Source organism: Podarcis raffonei, chromosome 1 (assembly GCF_027172205.1).
Source record: "Podarcis raffonei isolate rPodRaf1 chromosome 1, rPodRaf1.pri, whole genome shotgun sequence".
In the NCBI taxonomy this organism is placed as follows: Eukaryota; Metazoa; Chordata; class Lepidosauria; order Squamata; family Lacertidae; genus Podarcis; species Podarcis raffonei.
The window spans coordinates 4,622,595-4,647,930 of record NC_070602.1 but is presented as its reverse complement, the minus strand read 5'-3'; the positions used below and the strand labels follow the sequence as shown (position 1 = coordinate 4,647,930).

General features: G+C 47.5%; 1 protein-coding gene across 1 annotated transcript in view; it reads right to left on the bottom strand.

Annotated features, from left to right (window-relative positions):
* The window catches only part of NID2 (nidogen 2), an 83,445-nt gene that overhangs the window by 19,880 nt on the left and 38,229 nt on the right, over nucleotides 1-25,336 (bottom strand). The window contains exons 8-13 of the mRNA XM_053365441.1: nucleotides 24,604-24,834; nucleotides 20,550-20,693; nucleotides 19,621-19,749; nucleotides 10,592-10,735; nucleotides 3,790-3,909; nucleotides 1,181-1,411 (exon numbers count right to left, since the gene is read on the bottom strand). Coding sequence (XP_053221416.1) covers nucleotides 1,181-1,411; nucleotides 3,790-3,909; nucleotides 10,592-10,735; nucleotides 19,621-19,749; nucleotides 20,550-20,693; nucleotides 24,604-24,834 — 999 coding nt within the window. The remainder of the gene's footprint in view (nucleotides 1-1,180; nucleotides 1,412-3,789; nucleotides 3,910-10,591; nucleotides 10,736-19,620; nucleotides 19,750-20,549; nucleotides 20,694-24,603; nucleotides 24,835-25,336) is intronic.

The window sequence follows — 25,336 nt, the reverse complement described above, 5'->3', positions numbered from 1 at the left end:
CAGCAGGTCTTAAACCTGGCGGCAACAAAAACTTAGCAGATATTACAGAATCATGACCCAGCGGTCATTCCTTCTCTGGTCAATACCTACTTTTGTGTTTCTATATTGCAAATCGCCTGGGATCCCTTGATGAAGGGCAGTCTAAAAATTTAACACGTCAATAATAAATAATAATAATAATGTCCTCTGCTCTGCTCACATTTAACTCGGTGGTGTTTCAACCAGGTGTCTCCAAGCTCAAACTGCGCAAGTTAAATGCTGATGGATGGCTTTCGAAAGCTATATATATATATATAGACACAGGTGGCGCTGTGGGTTAAACCACAGAGCCTAGGACTTGCTGATCAGAAGGTTGGCGGATCGAAACCCCGCGATAGGGTGAGCTCCCGTTGCTCGGTCCCTGCTCCTACCAACCAAGCAGTTTGAAAGCACATCAAAGTGCAAGTATAGATAAATAGGTACCACTCCAGCGGGAAGGTAAACGGTGTTTCCGTGCGCTGCGCTGGTTCACCAGAAGTGGCTTAGTCATGCTGGCCACATGACCCAGAAGCTGTACGCCGGCTCCCTCGGCCAGTAAAGCAAGATGAGCGTCGCAACCCCAGAGTCGGACACAACTGGACCTAATGGTCAGGGGTCCCTTTACCTTTACCTTTATATATAAAACATATCATTCCCAACAATCATATAACATATTTTCTTATCTTATACAATGTTTTGGACTTCCATCAACCACATCTGAAGATTTTTCAATCTTTATCACTTAATCTACATTTCTTAATTTCCCTGTTACTTTTAATTGTCCTTAACTAACAGCCCAATCGCCTTCTAAATCTGGCCTGCGTGCGGTCTGGGAATCAGCGTGTTTTTACATGAGTAGAATGTGTCCTTTTATTTAAAAAGCATCTCTGGGTTATTTGTGGGGCCTGCCTGGTGTTTTTACATGAGTAGAATGTGTACTTTTATGTGAAATGCATCTCCGAGTTATTTGTGGGGCATAGGAATTCGTTCATTATTTTCCTTTTCAAAATATAGTCTGGCCCCCCACAAGGTCTGAGGGACAGTGGACCAGCCCCCTGCTGAAAAAGGTTGCTGACCCCTGTCCTAGACCCCCAGAGGAACAGCACCCCCCCTTGTTTTCCCCAGATAGTTTGCCATAGCAAAGGGCAGACGAGGGACTAACCTGCGACCCTGCAAGTTGGCCGGGAAGTCGACGGCGGTACCTGGCTGCCAGGAATCTCCTTGCCATCTGTGTCCACGCACCAGCAATACCCGGTGCTGCCGTGGCATTGCAGTGGCCTGTAGTTCCCCTGGTCATCACACTCGGGTACGTGGGGGCCTCCAGGGAAGGAAGCGCCTCGCTGGCTGGCGTACAGCCGCTCGTGTTCACAGCGGGTCATCCTCTGCACGCCCCCTGCCAGCCGGGAGAAAGAATAATAGAATTGTAGAGTCAGAAGGGACCCACGAGGGTCATCTAGTCCAACCCTCTGCAATGCAGGAATCTCAGCTAAAGCATCCAGTACAGATGGCTGCCCAACCTCTGCTTAAAAGCCCGGTGCCTTAGGCTTCCTGTTAATGTCTCCAAGATATCTGAAATATCGGGGTACAATCCCACTAGAGTTGGCAAAAAGTGTAATAAGCTGATATATCACAAAAGTTGTTGAGGGTTTTGGGGGGTTTCTTGGCAAAGTTTTGCCCAAAGGTGTTGAGCTTTTTTGGCAAAATTGCAAACAAAACAATAATAATGAAGTTTTGGAGCTATTTTTAAGGTAAATTGTCAGAGAGGAGACTGCTGACATGGCTTGCCGTATATCCAGATTTTCCCGGACATTTTTTAGCGATTTCCACCCGGACACTGCTTCCGACTGCAGTATTCCAGATACCGTATTTTTCGCTCCATAAGACACACCTAGTTTTTAGAGGGGAGATGCAAGAAAAAAAATACTCTTTAAAGGGAGCGCTGAGCAGAGCCTGTATGCATCCCGGTCTCTGCTCAGCGCTCCCTTTCACGAGCCGCGTGGAGTCAGTGATGGGCTGCCCTTCTCCCTCCTCGGGGAAAAGCCCCCAAGAGCCGCACACACACTCCACGTGGCTCTTTAAAGGGAGCGCTGAGAAGAGCCTGCCGCCTGCATTCGCTCCATAAGACACACACACATTTCCCCTTACTTTTTAGGAGGGAAAAGGTGAGTCTTATGGAGCAAAAAATACGGTATGTCCGGGAAAATCCAGCGTATGGCAACCTCTTTCCATGTCTAAAGTCCACATGGGTTTGTGCAGGCGAGCCCTGCTCCTATGTGCAACCACGCAGCATCCTTGCACCCTGCCATCAACATCTGTGGAGGCGAAAAGGAGTTAGGACCGTATTGCTAGTGAACTTCGTGGCGTGATGCGGATTTGAACCTGGACCTTCGACACCATGGTCCAACGTCCTACGGCTAGCTACCCTCATGTGGCTATGTCTCTGCGGACATGAGGCCATTCTGTTGGGAGGCAGCAATGCTTCTGAATACCAGTTGCTGAAAACACAGGAGGGGAGAGGGCTCTTGAGTTCGAATCCTGCTTGTGGGTTCCCCCACAGGCATCTGATTGGCCGCTGTGGGGAACCAGGCAGAGGGCCTTCTTGGTAGTGGCGCCCTCCCTGTGAAACACCCTCCCATCAAGGAAATAAACAAATACAGTGGTACCTTGGTTCTCAAACGCCTTGGTACTCATACAACTTGGAACCCAAACACTGCACACCTGGAAGTAATTGTTCCAGTTTGCGAACTGTTTTCGGAAGCCGAACGTGCTCCGCTTTGAGTGTTACGCTGAGCTCTGCCTGTTTTTGCTATTTATTTTGCGTTTTTGTTCTTGCAGCTCTTTTTGTTTTGTTTTTGTGACTGCATGGAACCCAGTTCAGCTACTGATTGATTGTGTGACTGCAGTACATTGTTTATTGCTTTCATTTTATGGATCCATGGTCTCGTTAGATAGTAAAATTCATGTAAAATTGCTGTTTTAGGGGTTGTTTTTAAAAGCCTGAATGGATGAATCCATTTTGCATTACAGTGGTACCTTGGGTTACATACGCTTCAGGTTACAGACTCCGCTATCCTCAGGTTAAGAACTTTGCTTCAGGATGAGAACAGAAATCGCGCACTGGCGGAGCAGCGGCAGCAGGAGGTCCCATTAGCTAAAGTGGTGCTTCAGGTGAAGAACAGTTTCAGGTTAAGAACAGACCTCCAGGTTAAGAACAGACCTCCAGAATGAATTAAGTTCTTAACCCGAGGTACCACTGTACTTTCTATGGGAAAGCGCCTCGGTTTTGGAACGCTTTGGTTTTGAAACAGACTTCTGGAACGGATTAACTTTGAGAACCAAGGTATCACTGTATCTGACTTTTAGAAAACATCTGAAGGCAACCCTGTTTAGGGAAGTTTTTAATGTTTGATGTTTTATCATGTTTTTAATATTCTGTTAGGAAACCCAGCCAGATGAGCAGGGTATAAATAGATACATTATTATTATAAATTATTACTACAACAGGCTGCTGGACTGAATGTGCCACTGGCTGATCCAGCAAGCCCTTTTTACCTTCTTATGTTATTTTTGAACCAGGCTAGAAATTGAGGCCCTAACCCTTTCTGACTTCCTCATTTATCCCATGTGCATTGTAGCTCTCCGTCTGGAAACCTGCCTCGGCCATGACCTCGGGACAACCAGCCAAGCTCCCCACAAGATGGGCACTGGGTGGTTGGGCAGCTGAAACGTCACAATCGAGCAGAGCCAGTTCTCCAGCCCCTGAGGCCATACCTGGAGAGCAGCGGAAGCCGTCGCCTTCGTAGCCAGCGAAACAGCGGCAGGAGAAGGAGCCGGGAGAATTGTAGCAATCGGCTGCCTGGTGGCACCTTCTCTCCGCACATTCGTCCACATCTGTGGAGGAGGAAGAAAAGACTGGGAGTATACAGGGGATAAATAGCCTGGGAAGCAGTTTGGACAAAGGGATGTGCCAAGATGTATTGGGGTCTGTCAGGGAACTGCCATCAGTGCCGGAGTGTGCTGGTCCCGGGGGGGGGAAGGTTACCGTTGACGTAGTCGAAGTCCGGTCCTGGGTCACTAGCCTGGAAATAGTTCGCAAGGAGCGGGGCGAGGTCTGAAGCAGGAAGCCGAGTGGGGACAGGAACACTGGAGGGTCAGGTCTGGGTCCGGATAGGAGCAGGTACTCAACGACGATGTTGCTCCCGCAACTTGGGACTGGGCTGACTGGCCTTTATCTTCTCTGAGGCCAGGGGCGGTCCCGGCCCCCAGGAGACCCGCCTCTCCTGGCCTTAAGGCGAGCACTCCTCCTGGGAGAAACCAGTTCCCTTCGCCTCTCTGCCCTGAGCCTCTGCAGTTCAGGAGAGGCTGAAGGGTTACTGGGCCCAGGGGGAGACTCACCTGTAGGCACTGAGTCCTCAACCACCTCTGGAACCAGAATGGATTCACCTGGTACCTGCTCCTGAGGATCCGGCACAGGTGCAGGCGCCTCAGAATCAAGGCCCTGCCCCGGCTCAACTGGCCCTGGAGGCGGGGACTCCTGTGCAGGCTGGGATTCCTCCGGTTCATCCTCTGAATCGGATTCCCAGGCCATCACACGGAGGGAGAGAGCAAAATCCAGAGGGATTCCAGAGAGCGTCCCGGGATTGGGAGAGGCAGCCCATCTTCTGGGGAAGAGAATCAGTGTAGCACCAGTGGAGAAGGGGGGCAGATGGGGGAAGTGGTGAGGCGGTCCCAGGACTCCTTGCCGGGGACCAGCGGGGAGAGTAGAGGTCCTCCGCTGCCTACGCCCTCCTTGCGCAGAAGGCTTCCGCGCAGAAAGAGTAGGAGGAGACTAGGCGTCAAAGAGCTTCTTTGCTGGAAGAAGTTTAAGAAACGCCCACTGACGGATTCTGCCACGGGTGAGTGGCTGTCCGGACAGAAAAGGTTCACTCAGGGAACCCAGCCAGGTGTTTGCACCGGCTTACGCACGAGCAACCCCTAGAACCACTACAGGGTCCAAGGAAGCAAAATAAGAATTTTTCGTCTAACTACTGTTGTCTATGCTCTGGTAACCTCAAGGTTAGATTTCTGCAATGCGTTCCATGTAGGGCTGCTTCTTAAGTCAGTTCGGAAACTTCAGCTGGTGCAGAATTCAGCGGCCAGGTTGCTCACCGGAGCAAGACGGTTTGAGCATATTACACTGATCCTGGTCCGACTCCACTGGCTACCAGTTAGTTTCCAGGTACAATTCAAAGTGCTGGTTTTGACCTATAGGACCCCAATACCTCAAGGACCGCCTCTTTCCATTTGAACCCACCCGGACCCTAAGATCATCTTCCCAGGCCTTTGTTTGTGTGCCTCCTCCTCTAGAGGTCCAGAGGGTGGCGACACAAGAACGGGGCCTTCTCTGCAGTGGCTCCCCTTCTGTGGAATGCTCTCCCCAGGGAAGTTCGCCTGGTGCCTTCATTATACACCTTTAGGCGCCAGGCAAAAACGTTCCCTTTTTTGGTTGACCTGATCAACATCCCAAACCCTTCAAAATGTGGCTCTTTTGGGGGGTATTATTGGGTTAAGGGACGCAGGTGGCGCTGTGGGTTAAACCACAGAGCCTAGGACTTGCTGATCAGAAGGTTGGTGGATCGAATCCCCGTGACGGGCTGAGCTCCTGTTGCTCGGTCCCTGCTCCTGCCAACCTAGCAGTTCGAAAGCAGGTCAAAGTGCAAGTAGATAAATAGGTACCACTCCGGCGGGAAGGTAAATGGCATTTCTGTGCGCTGCTCTGGTTCGCCAGAAGCAGCTTAGTCATGTTGGCCACATGACCCAGAAGCTGTACGCCGGCTCCCTCGGCCAATAAAGCAAGATGAGCGCCACAACCCCAGAGTCGGCCACAACTGGACCAAATGGTCAGGGGTCCCTTTACCTTTACCTTTATTATTGGGTAAATGCTTTGGGGGTATATAGTCAGTATATAAATTTTATATACTGTGATCTTTTTATGTGAATTGTCCTGAGACCTCCAGGTATAGGGTGGTATATAAATTCAATAAATAATAATCATTAATAATATGCTCTACCGACTGAGCTATTTGCCTCCAGATTTCAGAATTGCCCCTGAATTCACACAGTCCTTTCGCTCCCCACTTGCCAGGAACAGCCAAACTGTACTTCTCAGTTTCTCAGCCTGTGAAATGGGGGAAGAGGGCGTTTCGATTCAGCCCTACAAAAATGCCATGCAAACTAACACGACTGCTAGTCTGGTATGCTAGAGAAGAGGCAGAGCTTCAAATCAGGAAGTCTCCACTTCCGGGTTGGCGCCATTGTTTAATGGCGGATTCCCTCCGAGCTCCGGAGGGAATCGGCTCCGTAGCGTCTGGGTCTGGCCGCTGCGGCGAAGCGGAGACCCTTAAAATCACAGGCGCGGATGCCTGTGAACACAGAGACTCGGCGGGCACCATTTGCGCCCCCCCAATCCGCGACGGAGCCTTTTTAAAGGCTTCGGAACGGAGGCAGGGTGAGGCGTGGTGCTGAGAGTACTCCCTCGCCTACGGAGTGAAGCCGCAAGCCATTGACAGAGAGCGCCAACTTCTTCCAAGACCGATTGGACTTTAAAACATAAACCCGTGAGTAATACGGAGATTGGAACCTTAAAAATTTTTTTAATTCTGGATTTGGAACGAGCGGGAAGGGGCTAAAAAGGAAGTCCACCCCCCCCCCTCTTTGTAAACAATTTAAAGCAAAGGACTGGGCAGCTAAGGTCGAGAGAATCTGTTTCTTGTTTTTTAATGAAAGATCCTGACTTCACGGTTTTGACACTATAAGAAGATTTACTGGAGGATAAAAAGAATTTTGGGAGCTGAAATTTCACCCCCCCCGAGACCCGGGAACGTCCTATGAGAAAGCCTGTTGCATTGAAGATTTTGACAGCTGTCAAGTGAGCTGTCAGTCAGCTAGTTGTCAGCTGGAAAAAGAGAACATTGTTTCTACTGTTTTTGCTGGTTTATTTGGTATAACTTTGTTGAAAATAAGGAAAGGCTGATACAAAATAACTGGACTTTTGGTTTTGAGCTGAAAGGAACATTAAGGAACTAAAATCCCCCTAGAGGGGTAATAGGGACACTACATCACAAAAATGGCTGGAGTATGTAAAATCCAAGCAGAATTGGACAGAGCACTCGTTCTCTTGGGAAATTTGCAAGATGAATACAATGCTTTGTCTACAAAGGTATCACTACTACACTGGACAGTAAACAACAGTTTTGAGCCTGATAAGGACTTGAAACAGGAAGCCTATTCAACTGAACAAATAAATGAAACTGAAAGTGTAGATACGATGGAGCAATATGTTGTTTTTGAAGAAAATGAAGGAGGAGCAGGAGATTTGCAGGAGTCAAAGGAGAGTTACAATATGAGGCCTGACATGATGATAAAAAGGGACAATAAAAATTGGATGTGGAAAGCCTGGTCTGAATGGGAGTCTGGAAAATGGAGAGATCCCCTTTGGAGGAGATCTGAAGACCTGAGGATTACAAATTTGTTGAAGGTGAAAGCTGGAGCTTTGGGGACATCTGGATCTGAAAGAAATTTGAAACAAGAGTTGGAGCACCCCATTGGTTTTGCTTTTAAGTATGGAGGACTGGCTGGAAGTAACATGGATTCTGTTGGGCCGGAGCCCCTCCGAGACTTGGGGCTTAACATCAAGGACTATCAAAGAGACCGGCAGAAAGGAACTGAGAGAGATATAAGGGCCTCGGATGTGAGATCTCCAGGCTAAATAAATAACATAAAGACTGATGGATATTGGTTGGGGACTGGAACCGGGAAAAGGGTGGGTGGAGGTTGGGAATCCAAAGGGTACATAAGGATTATTTGCTTTTTATATTTTGTTAGCGGTAAGGAAATTGGGTAAATCGTGGAAGGGAAATTTTGGTCGACTTTAGGAAAAAGGTTCAAGAACAATTAATGAGGTATAAGTATTGATGTGTGATCTTAATAAGGTAAAATTGGTTTCCTTTCTTTTTAAATAAATTGAAAATAAGGCTATTAAAAATAAATTGAGGAAATGGAAAAAAGAAGTAAAGTAAAACAATAGTATGTTAGAACAAATGTTTAAGTTATGGTAAAGAAATAAGTTAAGGACTTGCTGAATTGACAATTTAAATTGGAATACAAGAAGGGGAGGTGTGAGGAGGTCTGAGAAATAAGGTTAAGAATAATAAGTATCAGAAACTTTATGTGTTTTTTCTATATTTTTTTTTGTTGTTTAGTTGTGAATATTATGTATTTTTGTGTGTGTTTTTTTTGTTTTGTTTATTTCTTGTTTTTGTTTGTTGTGTGTTTCTTGAAAATGCCAATAAATATTTAATTAAAAAAAAACAAATCAGGAAGTCTCCAGCGCAACTTTCTCCCTCCTTTGGCCTGAATTCAGAGGACCTGAGATCACATGCTTGAGAAGGCAGGTGTTCCGCTCCTGGGAGTTTGGTGTCAGAAGCGAAGGCGAAAGAAAATTATCTTGAACCTCTAAAATCTCCAGAGCCGAAAAGCCACTAAGCCCTGCTCTCTTGTTCCAAAAGTGGTACAGGGGGAAAACTGGCTCAAAGTTTCAAACGTCAAGTCTGAGAAGCAATAATGGACTTTTAAACTAATATTATTTAGAAGGTAATAAGTGATGGTGAGTTAGCGTAGGGAGAGAGAAAGAGAGAGAGATGAACGAGACATCAGTTTTAAAGCACATCCCATTCAGATTTATAGGAAAAGGAACAGGTTTTTAGACCATTTTCACACACACATCACAAGAGAAAAAACGCAGGATGCACTTTTCGAAAACTCCGTGGCCATGAACTGTTAGGGCTCTGCCTGCAGTTTAATCACATGAGAGCTTCTAGCTCCAAATAAATATAAAAGGTAAAGGTAAAGGGACCCCTGACCATTACGTCCAGTCGTGGGTGACTCTGGGGTTGCGGCGCTCATCTCGCTTTATTGGCTGAGGGAGCCGGCGTACAGCTTCCATGTCATGTGGCCAGCATGACTAAGCCGCTTCTGGCGAACCAGAGCAGCGCACGGAAACGCCGCTTACCTTCCCGCCGGAGTGGTACCTATTTATCTACTTGCACTTTGACGTGCTTTTGAACTGCTAGATTGACAGGAGCTGGGACCGAGCAACGGGAGCTCACCCCGTCGCGGGGATTCGAACCGCCGACCTTCTGATCAGTAAGTCCTAGGCTCTGTGGTTTAACCCACAGTGCCACCCGCGTCCCTAATAAATATATAAATAAATAAATACCGTAATTTTTGCTCTATAGGACGCACTTTTTCCCCTCCAAAAATTAAGGGGAAATGTGTGTGCGTCCTATGGAGCGAATGTAGGCTCCTTGGCTTCAGCGATAGCAACGCGAAGCCTCCAAAGCCAGAGGAAGCACTCCCTCCGCGCTCTGGAGGCTACGCGTTGCTTTCGCTGAAGCCTGGAGAGCGAGGGGTCAGTGAGCACCGACCTCTCTCGCTCTCCAGGCTTCAGGGATAGCTGCCTTAAGCCTTTGGAGCGCAGCGGGAACTCTTGCTACGCTATGAAGGCTTCGGGTTCCTTTTGCTGAAGCCGGGAGAGCAAGACCCTCCTGGCTTCAGCAAAAGGAACCCGAAGCCTTTGCAGTGCAGCGCGAGGTCCCGCTGTGCTCCAAAGGCTTCAGGCGGCTATCCCTTAAGCCTTTGGAGCGCAGTGGGAACTTGCGCTGCGCTCCAAAGGCTTCACAACCTTGCCGCCGCTCCCGGACCTGTTCTGGGGGCTGGGGTTGGGGGAAGCTCAGGCTTCCCCCGCCCCAGCCCCGCGGCTAAAAACAAAGCCAAGACAGCCATCGGGATCGATCCCGCTCACTGTCTTGGCTTCTGCCAAAGCCGCGTGCAGCCTCTCCCGGCTGGAGAAGTTGCGCGCGGCTAAAGATGGATCCTGCTGGCTGTCTTGGCTTTGCTCTTTGGGGCTGGGGGGGGGAATAAATTTTTTTCCCTTGATTTCCCCCCCTAAAAACTAGGTGCGCCTTATGGCCCAGTGCGCCTTATGGAGCGAAAAATACGGTATATAAATATACAAATAAATATATAAATAAGCAAAACCTCAATGTGTCATTTTTCTGGCAAATTCTTGAAGGATGGGAATTGTCGTCGATTTTACAAATCTGAGATACTTTGCAAGAATATGTTTAAACGGAATTGTGTTGAAATCATCGATTTCCTAATCATTCGAGGTCGTAATTCTCATCTCAAGTGTGACTGCTATTCCAGTTCTGCACCATCTGTAACATTTTATTTTGTTTATTGGTTTGTTTGCACACTCCTGTGTCACAGTGAGTATATCTAAGTGGTTTTTAGCAATAAAAGCACAAAACCATAATGAAAGAAAAACGTTCATCCATTAACCAATGTGGGGGGATGTATCCGTAATTAGCTGCAGAGGCCTGGCGGGAAAGAAAAGTTTTCAGCAGGTTCTTAAAGCGTCCGCTGAATCTCTAGTGGGGGAGAGTTCCAGAGGAACAGAATGATTTCGTGCTGGTCTCGGAATCACCGAGGAAGGACAAAGCAAAGCCCAAGGCAAATCTCTTCTTCCACTTACCTGTGCAGTTGTGCCCATTTCCCGCGTAACCAGTGAGGCACACACAGCTGAACGAACCCCCTCCGTGGTAGACGCATCGCGCCTGGTCGGACGGGGCGCAGGTGTGAGTGCCGTCTGTGCAGGGATCGGATGGCGGGGCAACGGCTGGAAAGGAATGAAATCGGGAGTCAGCTATTATTGTGCAATCAAGATTCTTGCCGCTGTTGTCGCATACCGAAATAATGTCCATTTTTATTTTGGTAGCTCTTGATTTGAGATACCTAACAAAAAGTCGTCAGGTGTTTAACAAAATGCATTTTAAACATTTTTTTCAATTAATTGTTCCCAATATTTTTTTAACACATTTGCATTCCGACCACATATGATAAAATGTTCCTTCCTTTTCCTTACATCTCCAACATATGTTATTTTCTTTCGTAAACATCTTTGCCATTTTCACTGGTGTGATATACCATCTATACATCATTTTCATGTAATTCTCTCTTAATAGTATGCAATCTGTACATTTTATATCAACTTTCCATAATTTTTCCCAACTTTCAAATTGGATGTTGTGTCCCACATCCTGAGGCCACTTAATCATAACTGATTTAACCTCTTCCTCTTTGGTTTCCCACTCTAATAAAATACTATATGCTTTTTTTAACAATTTAAAATTCTCTTCCACTATTTCTTTTTGAAGATGGAAGAAATACCATCAAAGGAACAATGGCAAGAAAAGCTGATGAACTATGCAGAATTGGCTAAACTAACAGACAAACTATGAGAAGACAAAAAGGACTTCAAAAGAATCTGGGAACCATTTACAATTTATTTGCAGAAACAACAGAATGGACTGGATTCACTGGCAGGATTTGAATAAACTTGCACCATTTCATTTGAGTAACAGACATTTCAGAACAAAATAAAAAAATTCGTTCCAGTAACACCTTAGGGATCAACTAAGTTTGTTATTGGTATGAGCTTTCATGTGCATGCACACTTCTTCAGATAGCATGCACACAAAAGGAATAAGCTTGGACCTATGGTACCAAATAGTATGGGAAACAGCCTTACTAGAAAAATTAACCAATAAACTGAAACTGACACGGGGACAAATAGAAGAAGATGCCTTCACCCCGGTATGGCTCCCCTTTATCACATACACAGCCCAGCAAGACAACGACAATAATCCACCAACAGCATACAAATCAATATGGCTAACCTGATCCAAAACACCCACCCACCTTCCAGGTGGAAAGATCAAAATTAGAAACAGAATTGTTAGAACCCAATACTAAGAATTTGTCAAGAATGTACAACTTGCTGTTGAAATGGAATACACAGGATGAAACGGTTAAATCAGCTATGATTAAATGGGCACAAGACATTGGTCATGACATTATGTTTGCTGACTGGGAGCAGTTATGGACCACCGGTATAAAGTTCACGGCATGTAATGCCTTAAGAGAGAATATTATGAAAATGATTTATAGGTGGTACATGACCCCAGTCAAGCTTGCAAAAATCTATCATCTGCCCAATAATAAATGCTGGAAATGTAATGAAACTGAAGGTACTTTCTACCACCTTTGGTGGACGTGCCCAAGGATTAAGGTCTTCTGGGAGATGATCTATAATGAAATTAAGAAGGTTCTTAAGTGTACCTTTCATAAGAAACCAGAGGCTTTTCTCCTGGGCATGGTGGGCCAATTGGTGTCAAGGAAAGATAGGACGTTTTTAATGTACGCTACAACAGCAGCAAGAGTTCTTTTAGCAAAGTATTGGAAGACACAGGAACTACCCACGCTGGAAGAGTGGCAGACGAAGGTGATTGACTATATGGGACTGGCTGAGATGACGGGCAGAATCCGTGACCAAGGAAAAGAGACGGTGGAAGAAGACTGGAAGAAATTTAAACTTTATCTTAAGAACTGTTGTAAAATTAATGAGTGCTAAAATGTCATGGGTAATGTAAAACAGATTTGCAGCGGTAAATGATTGGGTAAGAGAGAAAGGATTAAAGAAAGTGAGTTATAAGTAATTGAGATTAGGGGTTGCTGAAAAAGTTTAAAACAGGGGTGCAGAAAAGGGAGGCATGGGGAAGTCGTTGAAATTAGGCTTATGAAAAAGAGCTTATGAAATTATACGTGTTTATATGTTCGTTTGTCTATGTATTGTGAGTGTAATGTGTCTTAATTTATGTTGGAAAATCAATAAAAAATTTATTAAAAAACAAAAACAAAACACCCACCCACCCACCCAACTCACACACGAAAACAAAGACCACCACAGCCAACCAGAAATGAACAACCACACCCTAGGCCAACTCCAACCTCTCTCACCACCAAAGGAACACAAGTGAACAGCAGACAACCTGCAGACACCAAACCCCACGTATACAGTGGTACCTCGCATTAAGAACTTAACTCGTTCTGGAGGTCCGTTCTTAACCTGAAACTGCTCTTAACCTGAAGCACCACTTTAGCTAATGGGGCCTCCTGCTGCCACCGCCGCCGCACAATCTCTGTTCTCATCCTGAAGCAAAGTTCTTAACCCGAGGTACTATTTCTGGGTTAGCGGAAACTGTAACCTGAAGCGTCTGTAACCTGAAGCGTCTGTAACCCGAGGTACCACTGTAGTAAGTAAAATAGAAACATCGCCACCCGACCCCACCCCCACTCATCTTTTCCCCCCACCTCTTTCCCCCTTTTCCTCCTAATGTCTCAAAAAATGAAACCGATTTGTAAAATAAATAAATAAATAAATAAATAAATTACATGGGGGGGAAATACGAGAAAGAGAGACATTGCACATACCTTTGTAAATCAAGAAAATCTTTAATAAAAATACATTCAATTCAAATTCAATTCAAAATCCTTTATTAGGCATATCACACCTCACATTAACAAACAAACATCATATACAGACTGTATAAAATACGGGCTCAGCGAACACAATTTATCCCAGTCCTATTCTTAACTCCAAGAAATAAATCGATGTACATAAATAATATAATACAACACAGCAACATCACCTACCATTAAAAACCACTAAGTCTCTTTATCATGGAACAAAGCACACTATCAAAGAACAAGCGCCAGCTCATCCTCCTCCCCGAGTTCAGTGCTGTCAGCACTGGTGGGGGAAACAGGGCATCAAATCAGAAGCTGGTATGGCTTTCATAATTCCGGGATCGTCCCTGGAAAATCGGGGACTTGAAGGGTATGACTTATGACTGCCTCAGCCCAGTATACCTGAAGGAGCATCTCCACCCCCATTGTTCTGCCCAGACACTGAGGTCCAGCGCCGAAGGCCTTCTGGCAGTTCCCTCCCTGCGAGAAGTGAGGGTACAGGGAACCAGGCAGAGGGCCTTCTCGGTAGTGGCACCGGCCCTGTGGAACGCCCTCCCATCAGATGTCAAAGAGATAAACAACTACCTGACATTCAGAAGACATCTTAAGGCAGCCCTGTTCAGGGAAGTTTTTAATGTGTGACATTTTTGAGTATTTTTTGTCTCTGTGGAAGCCACCCAGAGTGGCTGGGGAAACCCAGCCAGGTGGGCGGGGTACAAATAATAAATTATTATTATTATTATTATTATTATTATTATTATTATTATTATTATTATTGGAGGGCAAGGTCCGCTCAGTGTGCCGGCTTGGGATGCTCGCACAAGATCTCGTGGGAACCTGGGACGACCCCACAGGATCTCGATAGCACCCCAAGCAAGGTGGAAGGCTTAAAACGTCTCTGCCTCGCTTGCATTTCACTGGCAGAATTTCAACTACGTGTGGCTGAAACTGCGCAAGCTAAATGCGCGTACGATGCGGTTGGACCACACAAGAGGAATCTGGCTCCTGCTTGCTCTGCATTTTTAAAGCCCAGAGTGAAAGGAGGGGGAACCTCGTGTGTGCCCCCCAGGTTTCTGTGCTAACTTTTCTCAGGATTTCAGGACGTCCCACGGAGCTGCTCTCCGCAGTTGCAAAAGCATAGAAATCTGGTGCTGAATTCAGCATTTACCGTATTTTTCGCTCTATAAGACGCACCAGACCACAAGACGCACCTAGTTTTTGGAGGAGGAAAACAAGAAAAAAAAGTATTCCGAATCTCAGAAGCCGGAACAGCAAGAGGGATCGCTGTGCAGCGAAAGCAGCAATCCCTCTTGCTGTTCTGGCTTCTGGGATAGCTGCGCATCCTGCATTCGCTCCATAAGACGCACACACATTTCCCCTTACTTTTTAGGAGGGAAAAAGTGAGTCTTACAGAGCAAAAAATGCGGTATTTTTGCTTTTAAAAAGTTACGTTTGTAGTTCTTATGGCCAAATTCAGCAGTGCCGTATCCAATAAAATCTCAGAAGCCGAGAAGTCAACAAAGACTCTCCAAGCTTCCTTCTTTTCCAGATTAACACCATTCCACTGCATGCTTTCCTTCACAGCTAGCTGTAGCTGCAAATGGAGAGTTAATTGATAGCATGCCAGAAAAACCCCCAAAGTCAAATTTTCCAACTGATGTCAGCAGAAGCCTGGGAAAAATGAGGTTCCAGAGATTGTGGTATTTGTTACGCCTGCAAAGGCTGGCATTCCCAGACTTCCCCCTCAAGAAACAAGTTAGGCAATGATGAGGACTGGGCACAGACCATAATTAACAAGAGCACAGAGGTCTCACAGAATATGGTTATTGCCTGTGGAATTCAGCTTCCTGAGAAATTCTGCAATCATTAAGGGGTGGGGAAACAACCAAGGTGCTAGCCTCATGGTTATATCTGAAAGTGCATTCGCAAAGCCTGCTTAACAATATGCCCAGTGGCTCATTGCACCAAATAGCTCCCTCAGCCTTTCCTCACAATTAACCAAAACTGCAAAAAAAGATAAAAATAGCAAAATATTGCAACTTAAGGTAAATGGTGCGAAGATGATCAACTTGCATAATATATGCAGGTTACAGAATCCAGCCCCAGAATTTTTTTTTAAGTGCCTCTGAGATTCTCTTGTGGGCGGAAGAAGCACCTGCATCGGAGAAGAGGACAGTGACAGAGGTGCGTCACAATGCCCCGTACCATTTTAGATGGCAGGCATTGCGGGGAGGAGGCGCTTTTGACCATTCCCTGCATGCAGAAAAACAGCTCATCAGGGACCTGCTACTCTTCCAGTGATGCTGAAGTTCTCAATCAGCATGTGATTTCCAGGAATAAAGAACTGGGCAAAGGGGTTTGAACAGGAGTAGCCAACCTGGCACCCTCCAGAGGCTGTCAGACTACAACTCCCATCACCCCCAGCCAGCAAGACCAATGGTCAGGGCTGATGGGAGCTGGAGTCCAACAAGATGGGGAATTCACCCTGCCAGCCACACCTGGGGTGGAGGAAAAAGAAAGTCCATAACTGCCATGCTGAAGAGCGAGGAGGCCATCCGTCATGGGTGCTTTAGATTCCTGCATTGCAGGAGGTTGGGCTAGATTACCCACAGGGTCCCTTCCAACTCCAGCTCTACCTCTCCTTTAAATCAGAACCAGTGAAGGCGGTGAAGGTCCTGTGTGAGTGCCTGGAGGCGGTTGGAGGATGGATGGCGGCTAACAGATTGAGGTTGAATCCTGACAAGACAGAAGTACTGTTTTTGGGGGACAGGGAGCGGGTTGGTGTGGGGGATTCCCTGGTCTTGAATGGGGTAACTGTGCCCCTGAAGGACCAGGTGCGCAGCCTGGGAGTCATTGTGGACTCACAGCTGTCCATGGAGGCGCAGGTTAACTCTGTGTCCAGGGCAGCTGTCTACCAGCTCCATCTGGTACGCAGGCTAAGACCCTACCTGCCCGCAGACTGTCTTGCCAGAGTGCTGCATGCTCTAGTTATCTCACGCTTGGACTACTGCAACGCGCTCTACGTGGGGCTACCTTTGAAGGTGACCCGGAAACTGCAATTAATCCAGAATGCGGCAGCTAGACTGGCGACTGGGAGCGGCCGCCGGGACCACATAACACCGGTTCTGAGAGATCTGCATTGGCTCCCAGTACGTTTCCGAGCACAATTCAAAGTGTTGGTGCTGACCTTTAAAGCCCTAAACGGCCTCGGTCCAGTATACCTGAAGGAGCGTCTCCACCCCCATCGTTCAGCCCGGACACTGAGATCCAGCGCCGAGGGCCTTCTGGCGGTTCCCTCATTGCGAGAAGTGAGGCTACAGGGAATCAGGCAGAGGGCCTTCTCGGTAGTGGCGCCCGCCCTGTGGAACGCCCTCCCGTCAGATGTCAAAGAGATAAATAATTACCTGTCATTCAGAAGACATCTTAAGGCAGCCCTGTTCAGGGAAGTTTTTAATATGTAACGCTGTACTGTTTTTAACACTGATTGGGAGCCGCCCAGAGTGGCTGGGGAAACTCAGCTAGATGGGCGGGGTATAAATAATAAATTATTATTATTATTATTATTATTACAAGTCTATGATTCTATAAAGGAGCTCGAGGCCACTTTCAGAGACGGGTGGCTATATGTTTTTTTTTTATCTTGTATTTTTGTGTGTTGTGAACGCCCTGAGATCTACAGACAGAGGACGGTATACAAATACCGCATTTTTCGCTCTATAAGACGCACCCGACCATAAGACGCACCTAGTTTTAGAGGAGGAGAACAAGAAAAAAATATTTTCTCCCTCTCTGCGCAGCGCCTCTCCAGCAAAGCCGGAAGAGAAATGGAAGGGGCTCAGTTTCTCCTCCCGCTTTGCTGAAGGGGCGCTGCGCAGAGAGGGAAAGCTGTGCAGCGCCTCTCCAGCGAAGCAAAGTCAGAACAGCAAGAGGGATCGCTGCGCAGCGAAAGCAGCGATCCCTCCTGCTCTTCTGGCTTCTGGGATAGCCGCGCCAAGCCTCTTCAGGGCAGGGGGAGCGTTCCTCCCATTGCCCTGAAGAGGCTTTGCACGGCTATCCCTGAAGCCAGGAGAGCAAGAGGGATCGGTGCGCACCGATCCCTCTCGCTCTCCCGGCTTCAGTGAAAGCTGCGCAGCCTGCATTCTCTCCATAAGACGCACACACACTTCCCCTTACTTTTTAGGAGGCGAAAAGTGCGTCTTATAGAGCAAAAAAATACAGTAATCGTCACAATAAAGTGAATTTGCACTTTAGGGACGCAGGTGGCGCTGTGGGTAAAACCACAGAGCCTAGGACTTGCTGATCAGATGGTTGGCGGTTCAAATCCCCACGATGCGGTGGGCTCCCGTTGCTCGGTCCCTGCTCCTGCCAACCTAGCAGTTCAAAAGCATGCCAGTGCAAGTAGATCAATAGGTACCACTCCAGCGGGAAGGTAAACGGCGTTTCCATGCGCTGCTCTGGTTTGCCAGAAGCGGCTTAGTCATGCTGGCCACATGACCCGGAAGCTGTACACCGGCTCCCTCAGCCAATAAAGCGAGATGAGCGCCACAACCCCAGAGTTGGCCACGACTAGACCTAATGGTCAGGGGTCCCTTTACCTTTAAAGTGAATTTACAGGTGCATTCAACAGAGGTGCCAACAGAGAAAATCCCATTGCAAAAAAATGGAAAGGGGGGTGGTAGCTAAACAGCAGGAGAAATGCAGGCAACTGTTCCTTTTCCGAGACAAAACAGAGCCCGGACGTGCACCGATATATTGAGGCCCACCCAGAGCAACGCAAACCAGCTCCTCCCGAGACTAAAGCCAAGAGAAGACTTGTGCAGAAGACACACGAGTGAACATGAAATAAGGGGTCAAAGGAGGACTCCAGCTGGGCAGGCTGGCTCGAGACATTTCGGGAACCTGCAATGCAAATCCAAAACGACAGCCCCCCTCACACCAATCCACATGGGGCAGGATCCGTCAGGAAGCTCTCTTGAGCAAGCCTAACCAAAACGATTTCTTGGCAGCTCAGCAATAGAAACCAAGTTTGCAAGAACGCAGAGAGCAAGCAATGGGGACAGAGGCCTTGTCTCCTAGAGTTCGCAGAGAACTGCTGCCAGTCCGAGCAGCCAATACTGAAGTGGATTGTTTTCTTATTCATTACACAAAAAATTATATACCGCTTGTTCATTAAACAAAAACAAAAAAACCCTCAATGCAGTTTGTAAAAAGATAAAACCAGAAAATCAATACAATTACAGTGGTACCTCGGGTTAAGTACTTAATTCGTTCCGGAGGTCCGTACTTAACCTGAAACTGTTTTTAACCTGAAGCACCACTTTCGCTAATGGGGCCTCCTGCTGCTGCCGCGCCGCCGGAGCACTATTTCTGTTCTCATCCTGAAGCAAAGTTCTTAACCCGAGGTACTATTTCTGGGTTAGCGGAGTCTGTAACCTGAAGCGTATGTAACCTGAAGCGTATGTAACCCCAAGTACCACTGTACAGCCATACATACAAAAATGAAAAGACTAAAACCCACATTCACTTTCTAAGCTTCCGGAGGAGGGCAGCTTGTCTCAGCAGGAATGTTTTTAGCAGGCGCCAAAAAGAGTAAAGGGAAGACGCCTGCGTGGTCTCAACAGGCAGGGAGTTCCAAAGTTGCCACACTAAACGATCCAGACAAATGGAGAATATGGGGATTATGTTGCAGCAGCGGGAGTGCCAAAGAACAAAAGTACAGTGGTACCTCTAGTTGCGGACATGATCCGTTCCGGGGTGCCGTTTGCATCCCGAAAAGTCTGCCTCTTCTGCGCATGTGCGCAGCGCGGTCAAGCACTTTTGCACATGCACGAAGCACACAGATTGCTTTTGTGCATACACGCAGTGCGCAGAACGCTTCTGCGCATGCGCGTGCGGCAAAACCCAGAAGTATGCACTTCCGGGTTTGCATCGTTCGCAAGCTGAAAAGACGCAACATGAACCTAACGCAACACGTGGTATGACTGTATAAGGCAGCTTCCAAATTCTCTTTTCCCCCTTTTAATGGCAAAAGGAGCATCTTTGATGGCGCAGAATGCCAAGCGCAGCTAAGTCGAGGGATGCCACTGTCCACAGTCGCCCAATGCCTTCTTCTCCCCATCGCTTACTGCTCAGATTTCGGAGTTTGCGCCTCCCTCGTTGAGGACACGCCTTCCTCACCAGGGACTAGCTCCTTACCTACACAAGTGGCCCGGTCCCCTGCGATCTGGTATCCACTGGGGCACTCACACCGGTAGCTGCCAGGCGTGTTGACGCAGACGGACTCCGGGCTGCACCTACTGCGGCCTTCTTGGCATTCGTTGACATCTGAGGAGGAGGGGGGGCAGGATGAATGGGGACAAAAACACTCAGGCCGATTCTTCCAGGCGGTTCCGGTGTCGTTTCACATTATCAGCTGCACAGCCGCCAACTCCCCAGCCTTCCGCCCCCCCCCCGGCCTCCCCCTCCCCATGGCTCGTTCCGGCCAGGACGTTCATCCCCCATCCAGCTACAAAAACACCACCAGAGCCAAACAGATCCAGATGTTTTCCAGGGAAAACAAAGTTCCAAGGCTTAACCTCTTAAGCGTGCTAAACACGGACAGATCGGCTTCAAATCACTCTATCTGCAGGGGCAGAAGTTCCCATCCTTCGATCCCCCCCCCAGCTCCTTGGCGTAATGGTAAGACGCATAGATTGATATATTTTTATATAGGGAGAACATTCACAAATTAACTACAGTACTTCTAGCTTGGTGGTCATGCCTGCCTCCAGTGCATAGCTGTCAACGTTTCCCTTTTCTTGCGAGGAATCCTATTCGGAATAAGGGAATTTCCCTTTAAAAAGGGAAAACGTTGACAGCTATGCTCCAGTGGCCAGGAGTTCCACAGTTTAACTCCGCGCTACGTAAATCCTTCTTATTATCTGCCCTGACTCTTGGAATCCGCACTTGGCCCTTTAGGCTCACTGGGTGCCCTTGTGGCAGTCACTATCCCTCAGCCCAGTCGCCCTCGCAGGGTCGTTGTGAAGGTAAGACGCAGAGGGGAGAGTGACGGGCGCCGCCTTTAGCTCCTTGATGGGAAAGTGGGAGGTCAAGGTTGGAGTAATAGTAACAGCAGCAATGCTCACCTGCACATTCCTTGCCATCACCCCAATATCCAGCCGAACATTCGCAGGTGTAATCCAGACCAGACCCTGGCTGGCAGCGGGCTGTTGTGTCGCATGTGTGCGTGCCATCGTAGCAGGGGTTCAAGGTGACTGTCCCAGAATCCTCTACAGGGGACAAGAAAAGCAGAGTGTGTATGTTTTTTTTAATAATAATAATAATAATTTATTATTTCTACCCCGCCCATCTGGCCGGGTTTCCCCAGCCACTCTGGGCGGCTTCCAACAAAAGATTAAAAATACATTAAAACATCAGTCGTTAAAAACTTCCCTAAACAGAGTTGCCTTCAGATGTCTTCTAAAAGTCAGATAGTTGTTTATTTCCTTGGCATCTGATGGGAGGGCGTTCCACAGGGCGGGCGCCACCACCGAGAAGGCCCTCTGCTTGGTTCCCTGTAACCTCACATCTCGCAGGGAGGGAACCACCAGAAGGCCCTTGGCGCTGGACCTCAGTGTCCAGGCTGAATGATGGGGTGGAGACGCTCCTTCAGGTATACAGGGCCGAGGCCATTTAGGGCTTTAAATGTCAGCCCCAACACTTTGAATTGTGCTCGGAAACATACTGGGAGCCAACGTAGGTCTTTTAAGATCAGTGTTATGTGGTCTCGGCGGTAGTACAGCTTACATTAATTTTTATTAATTTTCTTCAACATCATATCATGAGATATCCAAACCAAGAAGCTGGTGTTCAGGCAATGCATGAAAAACAACAAACAAATAACCTAATTTCTTATCCCGGACGACTGTTTATATAAAGGTGATAAACTGCTTAAGTTAACCAATAAGTGTGCGGAGAGTTTCCTATTTTCGTTTTTAGCTGGGGAAGTAATATAAAGCTGTGTCAGTCGATGACAAAGGAGTCTTTGTGCTGAAGGCCTCTGCACCACCGTTATTTTCTTATTTTATTTTTCCACAGGCGCTATTGGCTAGGCTTCACACAGACTTCACACGGGTTTTAAAGAGAAGATGCAGAAGGAAGTAGAAAAGTCTCAGAGCTTGAGACTCCTCCCTCTGCCATCCCCTGTATTTCTTTTTTGGGGGGGAGCAGGGGGAATGGCTGCTTGGTTTCTGTGCCACATTTATATCATATCCTTCCTCCAATGTTCTCCAGAGAGTATACCTGTCGTGGTCTCACTTTATTCTGACAACAACCTTGCATCACAGAGTCTGCCTTTAAATACTGTTGTTGTTGTTTAGTCGTTTAGCCGTGTCCGACTCTTCGTGACCCCCTGGACCAGAGCACGCCAGGCCCTCCTGTCTTCCACTGCCTCCCACGGTTTGGTCAAACTCATGCTGGTCTCTTCGAGAACACTGTCCCACCATCTCGTCCTCTGTCGTCCCCTTCTCCTTGTGCCCTCCATCTTTCCCAACATCAGGGTCTTTTCCAGGGAGTCTTCTCTTCTCATGAGGTGGCCAAAGTCTTGGAGCCTCAGCTTCAGGATCTGTCCTTCCAGTGAGCACTCAGGGCTGATTTCCTTCAGAATGGATAGGTTGGATCTTCTTGCAGTGCATGGGACTCTCAAGAGTCTCCTCCAGCACCAGAATTCAAAAGCATCGATTCTTCGGCAATCAGCCTTCTTGATGGTCCAGCTCTCACTTCCATACATCACTACTGGGAAAACCATAGCTTGAACTATACGGACCTTTGTTGGCAAGGTGATGTCTCTGCTTTTTAAGATGCTGTCTAGGTTTGTCATTGTTTTTCTCCCAAGAAGCAGTTGTACTTTCGTGACTGCTGTCACCATCTGCAGTGATCACGGAGCCCAAGAAAGTAAAATCTCTCACTGCCTTCATTTCTTCCCCTTCTATTTGCCAGAAGGTGATGGGAACAGTGGCCATACTAGTTGCTAGGAATCACAAGTGCCGAAGAGGGAGGGGGCACTCAGTAAATAAAAAAGAAATTGTTATTTAGGGGAATTGAATTTAATTCTAAATTATATTCTGAAAACGTGGGAGATTTCAAGGGATATAAAAAAATGGAGGTAATGTGCTGTATTAGAAGCAAAAAAAAACTTGTTTTGATGAATTGGAAGAGCCGCAAAAAGATTCCATTGAGCACATAGATTGATAATATGGACAGATTAGCTACATACGAACGAATTGCATGTCAGCGCAAATTAAGAGTGGATAAATATGAAGAAATCCCCTTTCACTCGACTTTTCTCTAAACCAAAAAGGCCCAAAGGCAAAGTCCACCTTTGCACTGTGACCAGAGCTGTACGCAAAAATCGTGGCGGGGCCGCCGAATGTTCGGAGACGAGAGCGAAGGAGGCCTCTCTCTGAAAACCAGGCAGGCAGGATCTCAGCCAGCCTGCAACACGAACCCCACATCTGATGTTACGAAAGCAAAACAGGACTGTTGCATCTCCTTCCAGAATTTTTGCAAGTTGCTCGTATGTCCCTCTCGCTGTGGCCCAGAGGACCGGCTGTCCTCCCAACCATCTCCCCAGGTCCTGCAGTTGTGCAAACAAATCCATCTTCCTTTGGCTATTTTTACAACCAGGTTATAAAGCACTTGGATTACAAACTGGAGATCTGGAACTCATTTGTGCGCTTAAGGAGAGAGGGAGGGAGAGGAGGAGGGAGAACAACAAACTGCATCTTTTGTTGCTGGAGATGAAGCTGTGAGCAGTAGACCACCCCAACTCTTTCTCTCTCTTTCTCTCCGTGGGAATTCCTACCTCTCGCCCCACAAACACTGAAATCACTCTATCGCTACCAGGAAGAAGCCTCATCCATTCTCCAGGATTGCTCTGTCGGAAAACCATTTTTGCAGACTGCGTTTTGCAAAACCCGGGAGACGAAGGAGAGAGCAAGCAAAAGCCCACACCAGCTTTATCATTCCTGCCCTGCGGAACGCCCTCCCATCAGATGTCAGGGAAATAAGCAGCTATCTGACTTTTAGAAGACATCTGAAGGCAGCCCTGCATCAATCAGTTTTTAACGTTTGATGTTTTATCGTGTTAATAATATTCTGTTGGGAGCCGCCCCAGAGTGGCTGGGGAAACCCAGCCAGATGGGTGGGGTACAAATATATTATTATTACTGTGGTACCTCTGGTTGCGAACGGGATCCGTTCCGGAGGCCCATTCGCAACATGAAAAGAGCGCAACCCGTAGCGGCACGTCTGTGCACGCGTGGGTTGCAATTCCCCACTTCTGCGCATGCGCGTGACATCATTCTGTGCATGTGCAAGCAGCAAAACCCGGAAGTAACCCTTTCCGGTACTTCTGGGTCACCGCAGGACGTAACCTGAAAGACGTAACATGAGGTACAACTGTATTATTCTTCTCCACCACCCAAAAAACCATCCCTGCAGTGTCCTCTGTGGCCAACTCAGTGAAAACGTGGTTTGGGAACGGTGCAGATACAATACGATACGATAATCTTTACTGTCATTGTCCCATACAGAACATCGAAATTGAAAAATCTACATAAAACATTCAAAACCCAACAAGCCTGCTATCCCAGATATCCCAACCTGGTTAGCCCCCTAAAAACTCTGATACCCAATTTTTAAATACAATATACTCCCATAGAGACTCCTTAAAGTAAAGGTAAAGGGACCCCTGACCATTAGGTCCAGTCGTGGCTGACTCTGGGGTTGCAGTGCTCATCTCGCTTTACTGGCCGAGGGAGCCGGCGTACAGCTTCCGGGTCATGTGGCCAGCATGACTAAGCTGCTTCTGGCAAACCAGAGCAGTGCACAGAAACGCCGTTTACCTTCCCGCTGAAGCGGTACCTATTTATCTACTTGCACTTTGACATGCTTTCGAACTGCTAGGTTGACAGGAGCAGGGACCGAGCAACGGGAGCTCACCCCATCGCGGGGATTTGAACCTTCTGATCGGCAAGTCCTAGGCTCTGTGGTTTAACCCACAGTGCCACCTGCGTCCCAGAGACTCCTTACACTGCATTTAAAACCAGAATCGCATTTGGGTAGAAGCCAGCAACTGGCATCTGGGGGCATATTGTCTCTTCCGTGAATCTGCCTGACCCGCTTTTAAAGACAACGTACCTCCCAGAGGTCCAATCTGGTTGGTGACAGCATAGCGAAGCACGCTCTCCTCCTCGTTGTACAAGGCAAAGATGCGGTCCACGATCAGCTGCTGGGCAGCGGGGAAGAGCCTGCGGTGATGGGCGTGCCGGCACTCTTGGTAGGTGATGTTTTGGTGCAGGCGGTAAGAGAAGGTTTGGCTGACATTTCCAGAAACAAGGGAATACTCCCGATAGGACGTGGACGTCACAACTGGGGAAAAGAGGAAAGGGGGAGTGCTGGGTTTGTCTTAGAAAATAATAATAATAATAATAATAATAATAATAATAATAATAATAATTTATTTATTTATATCCCGCCCTCCCCAGCCAAAGCCAGGCTCAGAGTGGCTAACAGTAAAATAATACAACATTCTAAAATCAATTCATTATAAAATCAGTTCAAATCACATTGATGGCAACCATTGGGCTAGAGTTCTGTGAAGAATTACCAAAGGAGGGGGTCAGGCTGTGCCTTGGCCAAAGGCCTGGTGGAACAGCTCCGTCTTGCAGGCCCTGCGGAAAGATGTCAAGTCCCACAGGGCCCTAGTCTCTTGTGACAGAGCGTTCCACCAGATCGGGGCCACAGCCGAAAAAGCCCTGGCTCTGGTTGAGGCCAGTATAACCTCTCTGTGGCCTGGGACCTCCAAGGTGTTTTTGTTTGAAGACCTCTGTGGGACATACCAGGAGAGGCGGTCCAGTAGGTATGAGGGTCC